This window comes from Eleginops maclovinus, chromosome 1 (assembly GCF_036324505.1).
Source record: "Eleginops maclovinus isolate JMC-PN-2008 ecotype Puerto Natales chromosome 1, JC_Emac_rtc_rv5, whole genome shotgun sequence".
Taxonomy (NCBI): Eukaryota; Metazoa; Chordata; class Actinopteri; order Perciformes; family Eleginopidae; genus Eleginops; species Eleginops maclovinus.
Genome location: NC_086349.1, coordinates 4,578,225 through 4,589,415, shown reverse-complemented (window position 1 = coordinate 4,589,415; position 11,191 = coordinate 4,578,225). Strand labels below are relative to the sequence as shown.

Genomic DNA, 11,191 nt, shown 5'->3' with positions numbered 1-11,191 from the left:
GATTCTGTCGTCTGCAAATACCTAAACATAAAAGAAAAAAACATAAAATAATACATTCAGGGGTCTAGACTGAAAAAAAAGACATTTGAAGACACACCCTGGGCTAGAAAGGATTTTTCTCCCACTATATTTTACAATGTCTTAACCAAATTATAATTTGAGAAATTATCTGCAGATTAATCCATAGTAATGATAATGATTTGCAGCTTTAGCTCATTTATAAACCATAAAAAAAATCCTGAAATGACACGTCAGACATTTGTGGTAGTTACTCAAAATATAGCATCACTATAGCAGCGTTTGTGAATATTACTCAATGTCATTTCCTCTTTGTGAGCGTGAGTGTTGTGGTATTCGCCACCATATCGTTTGTGGATTGTAACCACTTCGTTTGACACATCTGGCTGAATGCACACCATTATTCACTGTTCAAGGCTGCAACGCTGGGTTCGTGGCTTTAGACAGGTCAATCATGGATACAAAGTTTGATGAAATGGAAATAGATGTAGAGAGGGAAATGGCAGGACCGATACGAATGTTAATTCAGAGAATAAAAGACCGGAAAAAGGCGTTTTTGTTAAGGAATGTGACCGTCAACACCATATGTTTAATATACAACAGTATACATAATAATTCATATTAAACTGTGCGATTGGCCTCCAGATCTAGAGTCAAATCATTTCACCCCGCTGGGAAAGGGTCAAATTTCAGGCTTCACTAATGTTTAATCTCCTGTGTCTCCCTCCATAGATGAAATCAAGGCAGAACTTGAGAAACAAAAGTAAGTATTGTCCCGTACATACCTTTTTTTTCTCTGAGTGAGTGAATGTATGCAAAGCCGTTTAGTCTAGAGTGTGCTTCTTTTTCGTTATTTTTATTATGACTTGAGGCAATAGTGGTGTTAAGGTTGGCCCTGAAGCAGTCTACAGTAAAAGTAGTAATTCAGCGGCGCTTCAAAAAGCCTTCAATTGAAACCTTCTGCCTTTGGGGAACTGTTGTTAACAACGTGCAATGGTGCTAAGGTTTAAAAGTTAAGCTCAAAGACTCTGTGAAATTCTGCCAAAATCATAATGTATGCAGCACTATAAAGTGGTGCAGTGATGAAGTGTTTGTGTAGGCTGTATCAGAAATTAGCATTGCAAGACTTGACATAAAGCAATGGGATTTTTTCAGATTGATTTCGGAATATTGCAGAAAAATAAAATCTGCGGCAAACACACGTTTATGATTTTAACTCAATTTTCACAGCAGCATAAACTCAAGATATTAAAACCACTTTATAATTTTTGCAGCGTAATGCAAGTAAAAAAGTAACTTCAGGTGATAAAGGAACTACAGCACGGTCACATGACTTCAAGTCACCACCGCTAAGCTAAAGGCGGCTAATGTTCGGTGTGATGACTAGCAGTCGCATTAAGTCACTTGTTAGCAATCGCTGTTTTAATAGAAGCTTCAGTCATTTACAATTGGGTTATTTAGTGACATATTTTAAGTTGTAGAACAAAACATGAAAACTTCCCAACAAGTTCAAAGAAACATAGCCTTTGGGACAAGGGAACCACAAGTGGTTAAATGCTAACTCATTTCTAGGTTTGAAGACTCATTCCTGCACCTCTCTATATCTATTCCCATTATCTACTGCAGTTATATAACAATGGCGGTGTTCTCTCTCCTCCTTCCTGCAGGGATGGTACTGTGGTCCCACCAAGAGCCAACTACATCGAGGCGGACAAATATGTGCTGCCCTTTGAGCTGGCCTGTCAGTCAAAGTCCCCTCGGATAGTCAGCACCTCCCTGGACTGTCTGCAGGTTAATATTCACTCACACACTCACACACAGAACACGACTTTCTCCCAGCATATAATTATAGGTTAGATTAAGCATTTTGTGGTGGCTTTAGGGGGGGAAATCTTGATCCACCTGTTTCACAATTCTGCGGTTCACCTGAAGCAATGGATCAACATTCCAAAGGCGCGCACACACATACACACACACACACACACACACACACACACACACACACACACACACACACACACACACACACACCATCCTTTAATCTCGTTGGAGCTTTCTGTAATAACTACACTTGAGTGGTCACATTGTAAACCATCATGCACATTATGTGGGCTGGTAGTAGAAAGCATTGAGGAGCATACACAAACTAAGGTTGTTAAACTATTTTATTTGTTGCATTATGTACCTCTGTTTTGTTTTGTTGTTGTTTTTATTGTTTAACTTTGAAATCATGTGATGTTTTAATCTTGATTTATCTATGTAAAACAGCATTTCAGTTCATGAAGAGAGGTGCTGTATAGACGCAGTTTATTGTTAAAGTACTACAGCTGCATTATGGGAATGTAGGACCTAGTGTTTTGGGGTTTTTACTCTAAACTTGAAAGAAATCTCCCTGGCTCTGCACTTTTGATGTTTGACACAATTTATTTTAAATCATACATATATTTTTCTTATATATTTAAAACATGCTCACCTTTTTTAATGAAATACAATCCTAATCATACGGAACCCGTGAAGGGACATGGGGAAATAAAAAAAACGTAAACGTTTCTCTTGCTCACGCGAAAGTTTCAAACCTACCAAATGTCAGGTTTAATTATTATTTTATTTAATGCATTTAGCATTAGAACACGCTCTCCTTCAGAGAGAATTAAAGTGTGGTTAAAGTTTTTTCATAGATTACAATGACATTCACAAGGCTGGGGTTTCGCTCGTTCTTCATCTTTCGGCCGTGTGTTGACACTGTCTGACGAAACAAGACCTTGAATAAGATGTGACATGGACCTTATGTACTTCTGTGTGTGTACTGCTGAGTGTGCTTATGTACTGCCGCGATACTTTCTCGTGAGCACAGGAAGCGTTCGCGTGAGCCTGGGAAACTTCCGTGTGAGAAAGGTTTTTTTTTTTCCCTGTCCCTTTACGGGTTCCGTATAATTATAATGCAGACACACAAAAAAAATGTACAAAGTGATCTAAAAGTGTACAGTCTATACACACAGTGCCCCTGAAATAAGCTCTAAACCCACACAAACACCAAAACACAAATATGGAATCACATCCAAGAATATTAATTGAATAACTCAACAATTTAACTCTTTTTTTGACCTGCTCAGAATTTGACACTTTTCCCCGTTCTGCAAAAAAACGGATATTGAGAAAGCAGTCTTGCTAACATTAATTTAACTGTTATTTGATTTGTAAGTTTAACTGAATTGTAACATTATAGTTGTATTGATAAATGTGTGTTTATTTATATTTACATATTTGTAAGACCTAACCTGTGCTGTTTCTCCCCACTTTAGAAGCTGATAGCATACGGCCACATCACAGGCAATGCCCCGGACAGCAGGACCCCGGGCAAGAGGCTGATCGACCGGCTGATGGAAACCGTCTGTAACTGCTTCCAGGGCCCGCAGACCGACGAGGGAGTCCAGCTGCAGATCATCAAGGTAAACCCAGAGCCTCTCCACATCTGGCTGCCTTCAGATCCTCCAGCTGTCACTGCTGTTGTTTGTCTCAGAGCCAGTCAGGCCAAACGGGCAGGCCAAAACTCAACAGCTTTCTGTTCCTGCACATTATATATGAGGGTTGGTTATGAGTTTTTCAATAAAATACACTCTAATCATGCATTCTTATCAGCCACTTAATCCTTAATTGAATATTTTTATTTCAAGCCAGTTCATATTTTGTTTTCTTGAAATGGATTTTTAGGGTTTTTAGACATCCTTCATTCTTTGCTACTAAGATAATGTAAACGGCAGAAAAGCAGCAAAAAGTCATCAAAAATAGTCATTAACCTTCTTGAACAAGTTAAAAAAGTTTCACTCTAGCAAAGAAAAAGTTTAAATGTTAACTATTTCCATTTTTGGATTTGTATAAAAGTTGTAACTGTAGTATGTAATGTAGCCATGTTAAACACCCTGAATAATGCACATTTTAAACATGTTCTTCAGACTCCTACCACATTTATTTGCCCTTTCTGCTCACGTCCATGGCTTGATAACATTCCTTGTGTTTGCTCAGCAGGTATGATCCAATACCGCCCCGGGTCTCCTCTTAGTTAATCAAATACATATCCTGGTTGTTGGGAAAGGGCAAAGTCTCTCTTGCTGTAATAAGCTCGTAGTTTAATCACTGTTGACAAAAGATTTATAGCCTATTATCCATATATATTTGTCTTACCTTCACTACTAAGGGAGACCTTAATTCAATTGCAGTTTATTCAGCCTGACTTATGGAACATTACTTGTTGTATTCTGAAAAAAATGCAGCAGCAGAGTTAGAAACTGCACTTCTGTGGCTTTAGTGAGGGAAGTAGAGCAGTGACACAGCAGGTGCAGCAGCATTAATGAGACACCCTGTCTGATAACTGTCCACTTCCCTCTCTCTCCGTCCAGGCGCTGCTGACTGCGGTGACCTCCCCCCACATAGAGATCCACGAGGGCACTGTGCTGCTCACCGTCAGAACCTGCTACAACATCTACCTGGCCAGCCGCAACCTCATCAACCAGACCACGGCCAAGGCCACGCTCACACAGATGCTCAACGTGATCTTCACACGCATGGAGAACCAGGCTGTTAGTGCACTTTGTTGCTCCTTCCATACAAACATGGGGAAACTATTGCTTTCTCCGAGACAATCCTACACTACAGTGACGGGAGACTTTCTCAAAATAAATCACTCAGTATCTTACTCAACATTTTTTTGATTCTTTAGATACTAGAAATTATTTCAGATAGTTATTTTTTGAATCAATATACAAAAAAGCTCATTAGCAGAAAGGGCTTCCGTAGGTCTGTGTTGTGAATCAGCTGCTCCGGAATCATTTATATGATAATAAATACAAATATTCTTCCAAATCCCCTTGTATTCAACAATTCCTCTATGGCTCCTGTTGTCCTGCAGGCTCTGGAGGCTCAGGAGCAGGAGAAGGACCGGCTCCGTCTGCCCCCGCAGAACCCCTCCCCAGTCCCTGGTAATCTGAGGTCCAGCTCCCCCCGCTCTGACCGCACAATTACTCCAGAGCCCCAGAGCTCCCCGTCCCCGGCAGCCAGTTCCCCAGACCTCACTGCCACCAACACCACCAGTTCCACGCCCCCGCCCCCAGCCGCTGACCAGGACCAGGACCAAAACCAGAACCAGAACCAGGACCAGGACCAGGAGCAAGCTTCAGAAGCACCATCGATGAATGGAGAGCCTGAGAGCAGCAACACTCCGATGAATGGAGAACAGATCACACCATCAACAGGTATGGTAACTTTACGTCCCCAGCTTTCAGATTAAATATAAAACAAATATACGTTTTTCTCTTAACTCATTGGAGGAAAATCTGAAGGTGAATTTCATATTTTATTTTCTGTTTAAACTGTCTCATTCTTTTAACATCAGATTCAGTGTTTGAAGATGGAGGAGCAGAGAGGCCTCCTCCAGCAGCTGAGCCAGCTGAGGAGGGAGACAAACCGCAGAGCGACGTGAATCCAGCTGAGTCAGCGGGGACAGAATCAGAGGAGGGAGAGCAGACCCCGACACAGACACACAGCGGAACCGGTCAGAAATCACCTTTTCTATTCTACTCTGATTTATGTCTTTACACTATTCTGCGACAGTGTTTTCATTCCACGGTACTCACCTTGAAATCTCATTCTTTCCCTTCCTCCAGAAGAGGAGCACCCAGCCCCCCCTGTGGAAGAGCAGACAGAGGTGACTCCCCCCAGAGTCAGACCAGAGGGTCAGCAGATGAACGGCATCATTGAGGACCGCTCTTCTGTTTCCTCCACAGATATGCTGGTGAGAGGCGTTTATACTGTTTGTGATTAATCAGTGATTTGGTAAACACTATTTAACTTTAAAGTCCTGGTCTGACCAAATACAGAGTGGACTGCTAGCTTGAGAGGTGGTGACCTCTGGACTCATCCGGAGCTTTCCCACAAACCTCAATCAATATTGAAGTGTCCAAACAAACAAACAAACAGTTTAGGGCTTGAGTAATCTGAGCTGTTGCTCTCCTTTTTATTTATTCAAGTGGAAAATGTGCAATGTCTTTGCATAAAGAGTAACACTGCCTTCCTTCGCCTGTGTCAGGATGCTGAGGCTCTGCAGGGACCCCACGGTGCCGCCCGGTTCTCCCACATCCTGCAGAAAGACGCCTTCCTCGTGTTCCGCTCTTTGTGCAAACTCTCGATGAAGCCTCTGGCTGAAGGACCCCCAGACCCCAAGTGAGTGTCATAAGACCTCTAAATTGTATATATATGTTGTTATATTTTTTTCTTCCATTTTGTCTTTTTCAGTTTGGTTGGGGGAAGGGAGGAGAGAGGGAATATTTTAAAGACAAGAATGGCTGAGTATGAGCCAGTCCAAAAGGAATATCGATGCCCCCAGCTTCCTCTTAGCGCTTCTTCTTCGTCTCCGCAGGTTAACTTGCCCTTTTCCATTCGACTGTGGCCTTGTCATCTCTAGTTACCGTAACGTTAGACTCTGAGCCAGGCAGAGAATAGGCCAGAGTAAACTGAGCCTGGAAGAAGCTCACAGAGAAGTTTGGCCTTCATTTAATAAAAACCATGACGAAACTCTCTTATTCCCCAGTATCCTGTGTTTCCTCTCTATTTCTTAGGGCACATCTATGCTTACTGATCATAGCTATACTGAGCAATATCCCTTTTCGGTGTCTGTTCCCTCAAACTGTATCATACGCTCCCTCTCCTCTTCAGGTCCCATGAGCTGCGCTCTAAGATCGTTTCCCTGCAGCTGCTGCTCTCTGTGCTGCAGGGCGCCGGCCCTGTGTTCCGCACCCATGAGATGTTCGTCAACGCCATCAAACAGTATCTGTGCGTGGCGCTGTCCAAAAACGGCGTCTCATCCGTGCCTGAGGTCTTTGAGCTCTCGCTGGCTATCTTCCTCACCCTGCTCTCACACTTCAAGGTCCACCTGAAGATGCAGATTGAGGTACAGAGGCACAGATCACTCTCATCTGTGCAGTTTGAACCCAACTGAGTACCTGTTATACCAGTTTGATCTTAAGGTCACGCTGACATTTAATCTCCCTACTCCTATCTCTCGTCCACCTTGCCTCAGGTGTTTTTCCGGGAGATATTTCTGACCATCCTAGAGACATCGACCAGCTCCTTTGAGCACAAGTGGATGGTTATCCAGACACTCACACGCATCTGTGCAGGTACAACTCCACTGTCAAAAAGGACCAAAAAAACACAGTCAAACTAAAGCCCTTAAGACATGGGCTACCTTAATATTGTTACTCAGGCTTTATTTAGACATAACAGGACATTTATGAGAGAACCAATTGCTTCTGGGATGTTAGATATACAATTCTGAAAGTGTGTGTGTGTGTGTGTGTGTGTGTGTGTGTGTGTGTAACAACCACCAATAACTCCTATATTATATACACAATTCTGCTCCCAGTTTATAATGTCCAACATTGTAGATTCAAGATTTTTAACTTGTCCCCCCTCCCCTCCCCTGCCACCCAACAGATGCTCAGTGCGTGGTGGACATCTACGTGAACTACGACTGTGACTTGAATGCATCCAACATCTTTGAGCGCCTGGTCAGCGACCTGTCGAAGATCGCTCAGGGCCGCAGCGGGCAGGAGCTCGGGATGACTCCTCTGCAGGTACACTGAGCCTCTGAGGCAGCAGCCTTCTGGTCATAGCTCCTGAAGTCTGTGGGTGACATCACTGGGTTTTAAATTAACCTTCAAATCTCTGTCGTCATATTTTAGGACGTCACCCTTAAAAAATGTTTGAATCCTTAACAAAATCATCAGTTTGAATTTAAGGGGTTCTTAAGATAAAATTATTTAGTTTAAAAAATAGTTTAATTAAATGTTATATTTAAATGTTCAATCAACTTCTAATTTCATGTTTTAAAGGAGCGCCAGGTGATGACAACGGATCCTTTTTCTTTTGTTAAGACTCATTTGATAAAATGTAATTTATAACGCTGTTAGCGGCTGCTATACCGCCCCATTAATAGCAGTCAAGAGGCCAATCTGTTTTTTTATCATATAGAAAATGTTGTTGTTGAAGATTTGATCTCCAACAGATATGGATTCAAATACAGTATTTTGCAAGAAAAAACATGTTGTATTTTTTTGCCAAAATTACAATTATCTTTATTGAATACATTTAGACTTTTGGATTTTACAACACATTTTTGCAAAAGCGCGTGTGTGTGATTGTGGTAATTAACTTTCTGTACTGACTTTAATGTCCACAGGAGCTGAGCCTACGTAAAAAGGGTTTGGAGTGTCTGGTGTCCATCCTAAAATGTATGGTAGAGTGGAGCAAAGACATGTATGTCAACCCAAACCTTCAGGCTAACCTCGGTAAGTGTGGGGTGTAATGTAAATATGAACACGGTGCAGAGGGAGGGAGTTCAGCATATAATAATAATGAATGCTTACTTGCAGGCCAGGAGCATCCATCAGAAAGTGACGGTGGAGAGCTGAAGCTCCCAGAGCCGCTGGCGGGACGTCGAGATAGCATCAGCTCGTTGGACTCCACCGTGTCCTCCAGCATGGCTCTGTCCCAGGCCGACCACCCAGAGCAGTATGAGGTCATCAAACAACAGAAAGACATCATCGAGCACGGCATCGAACTGTGAGCCCTGATCAGCCTTTAATGATTTATCAAGCAGAGAGGGATGTTTTCAGCTTTAACTCAATACTTTTTGTTCTGGGGTTCTCTCCCCAGTTTCAACAAGAAGCCCAAGCGAGGTATCCAGTACCTGCAGGACCAGGGCATGCTGGGCTCCACAGCCGAGGACATCGCCCAGTTCCTGCACCAGGAGGAGAGGCTGGACACTGTGAGGAGTTACACAGATTCAAATGATGTATTCTCAGGCAGCGCAGCACTTAATTCAACCTCTCTACTTGTGCGTCCACAGACCCAGGTGGGAGAGTACCTGGGCGAGAACATCAAGTTCAACATAGAGGTGATGTACTGCTACGTGGACCAGCTGGACTTCTGTGGGCGGGACTTTGTCTCGGCGCTCAGAGCGTTCCTGGAAGGCTTCAGGCTGCCGGGGGAGGCTCAGAAGATCGACAGACTGATGGAGAAGTTTGCTGCTCGATACCTGGAGTGCAACCAGGGGTAAGGCCCACCTTGGATTTCCTGTCAGGATAAAAGAGTTAGGATAATTAAAAAAAGTATAATTTAGAAACAATTACACTAGAGTTCGGTCTTTATATTTCTAGTCAAGAGTGGTTGGATGAAACTAAGTAGATGTACACATTTGAGGCAATTTGAGAAACTGTACTTGAGCATTTGCATTTTATGATTTTATTTTATACTTCTTCTCCAGTACATGTGAGAGGCAAATATTGCAGATTTATTTTGTCCGACAGCTTTAGTTATTTTTCAGTTAAAACAATTGTATACCGTCGTTGTTCAGTAAAGTCTTCAGTAGTCTTAGTTCAGCTGTAGGTAGAGATAGGTGGTTGCTGGACAATGACAAAGCTACAAATGTATTAATATAATAATATTCTTATAGAATATGATGCATTGCTGTAGATTAAACTACCGAACAGTAAAAAAAACAAAAAACGATTTGTAAAACCTTAAACATCTGCATTAATCCAATGACATCACATATTAAATTAAAACACTGACTTCTTTTTACTACAAATTCAATACTTAGGTTTTGAAGGCTGGAGTTACCTGCAGAGGAATATCTTCACATTGTGGAATTAATACTTTTACTGAAGTAAAGGATTCAAATACTTCTTCCACCTCTTCAGAGAGTTTATGTTTCATTAAAGAGAAAACTAACTGCTAATGTTTGCTCTGCTATGTGTCTTCTGTTTTGCAGACAGACTCTGTTTGCCAGTGCAGACACCGCCTATGTGCTGGCATACTCCATCATCATGCTCACCACCGACCTGCACAGCCCTCAGGTGAGAGCATCTATCAAAATACCTCAAAAAAGAAAATGACGATGAAATATGACACAGGAAGTGCAGTTTAAGTACACATCAATGAGCTTGAATGCTTATCAGACATCAAAACACAGCACAGTAAGACAACTCAGGATTCTAACCGCAGAGACAGCTGTTATATATTTAGGTCAAAGGTGATCTACCAGCACCAGCATCAGCATCAGCATGTAGTTTTTCTGGGCGACTCTGTTTCTTCACCAGAGTCTTCTGTGCTGGCAGCGTATCTGTACCAAAGCGACCTTTTATAGATAGCTGCTGCGTCTGATTTATCTCTGCTGACAGACCACAGACTCACAGGAAATTGCTTCTGAAATGTAAAGTCTGAGAAAAGCAGGTGTAAAATATGGCTCAGTCTGACACACACCGTATAGGTGGGGAGGACAGAGAGTGAGATGATGACAAGGAACATCTATTCCAGTATATTAAAAGATGCTATACACATCATACATCACCCAAAATCACCAGTGTAGTACTTGTAGGAGCTTTAGCCTAACACTCAAGCTTCTATGTGGTGGTTTAACTCCAGGGGATGACTTGGCTGACGGGCTTTAATGTGTTTATAGATACTGTTTGTGGTGTTGTTTTCGAGGATGAATCAGTCGGCTTGTTACTTATTGTCCAGTTTTACATCCTGAAAGTAAAGTTCTAGATTTCATTCAATAACAAACAATCTTTGTGGTTCACACTCGTGTTACAGCGGTCAAAAAATGTTTTGGGGTCAGACACCCGATCAGGTGACAAAAAAAACGTAGACAGTATTGTATGACTGCTTTTACTACCTAATAGGTTTGCCTGCTACCTTTTTTCTTGTTAAGAGAAATACTCTTAAATTGGTCTTAAAGTCATTTTATTGTTTTGTAAAAGTGCTTTCGACTTTGAAGTTTTGCAATCACATTATAAAAGTGGCTTAAACTAACAAAAACAATTGAAATAATCTACACATGTGCATCATGCAGCAACACAACAAATCAAATTAACTTAAGCTGACTTTATTCATGTGAGTAGTTCAGTAAATACCCTGCAGAAGATCACACTAACACTAAATGTTCATATGCTGCCAGTGACTTGCAGCAGGCTCAGTAAATATCCTATAGTGCAGGGGTCAGGCCAAGGACCCACAACCTGATTAATAGATTGAGTGGGGACACCCTACTTTATATATTGTATAAAATAGTGTTTCATATTAAACTGCGCCTATTGCCATGTATAAACATAGCTAC

At 41.8% G+C, this 11,191-nt stretch overlaps 1 protein-coding gene across 1 annotated transcript in view; it reads left to right on the top strand.

Moving 5' to 3' along the window:
* Positions 1 to 11,191, top strand: part of arfgef2 (ADP-ribosylation factor guanine nucleotide-exchange factor 2 (brefeldin A-inhibited)) — a 38,222-nt gene that overhangs the window by 1,685 nt on the left and 25,346 nt on the right. The window contains exons 2-17 of the mRNA XM_063879176.1: positions 751 to 781; positions 1,686 to 1,809; positions 3,321 to 3,467; positions 4,416 to 4,595; positions 4,925 to 5,267; positions 5,408 to 5,566; positions 5,679 to 5,806; positions 6,101 to 6,234; positions 6,727 to 6,961; positions 7,091 to 7,190; positions 7,507 to 7,646; positions 8,252 to 8,360; positions 8,445 to 8,634; positions 8,728 to 8,839; positions 8,921 to 9,126; positions 9,845 to 9,929. Coding sequence (XP_063735246.1) covers positions 751 to 781; positions 1,686 to 1,809; positions 3,321 to 3,467; positions 4,416 to 4,595; positions 4,925 to 5,267; positions 5,408 to 5,566; positions 5,679 to 5,806; positions 6,101 to 6,234; positions 6,727 to 6,961; positions 7,091 to 7,190; positions 7,507 to 7,646; positions 8,252 to 8,360; positions 8,445 to 8,634; positions 8,728 to 8,839; positions 8,921 to 9,126; positions 9,845 to 9,929 — 2,423 coding nt within the window. The remainder of the gene's footprint in view (positions 1 to 750; positions 782 to 1,685; positions 1,810 to 3,320; positions 3,468 to 4,415; positions 4,596 to 4,924; positions 5,268 to 5,407; positions 5,567 to 5,678; positions 5,807 to 6,100; positions 6,235 to 6,726; positions 6,962 to 7,090; positions 7,191 to 7,506; positions 7,647 to 8,251; positions 8,361 to 8,444; positions 8,635 to 8,727; positions 8,840 to 8,920; positions 9,127 to 9,844; positions 9,930 to 11,191) is intronic.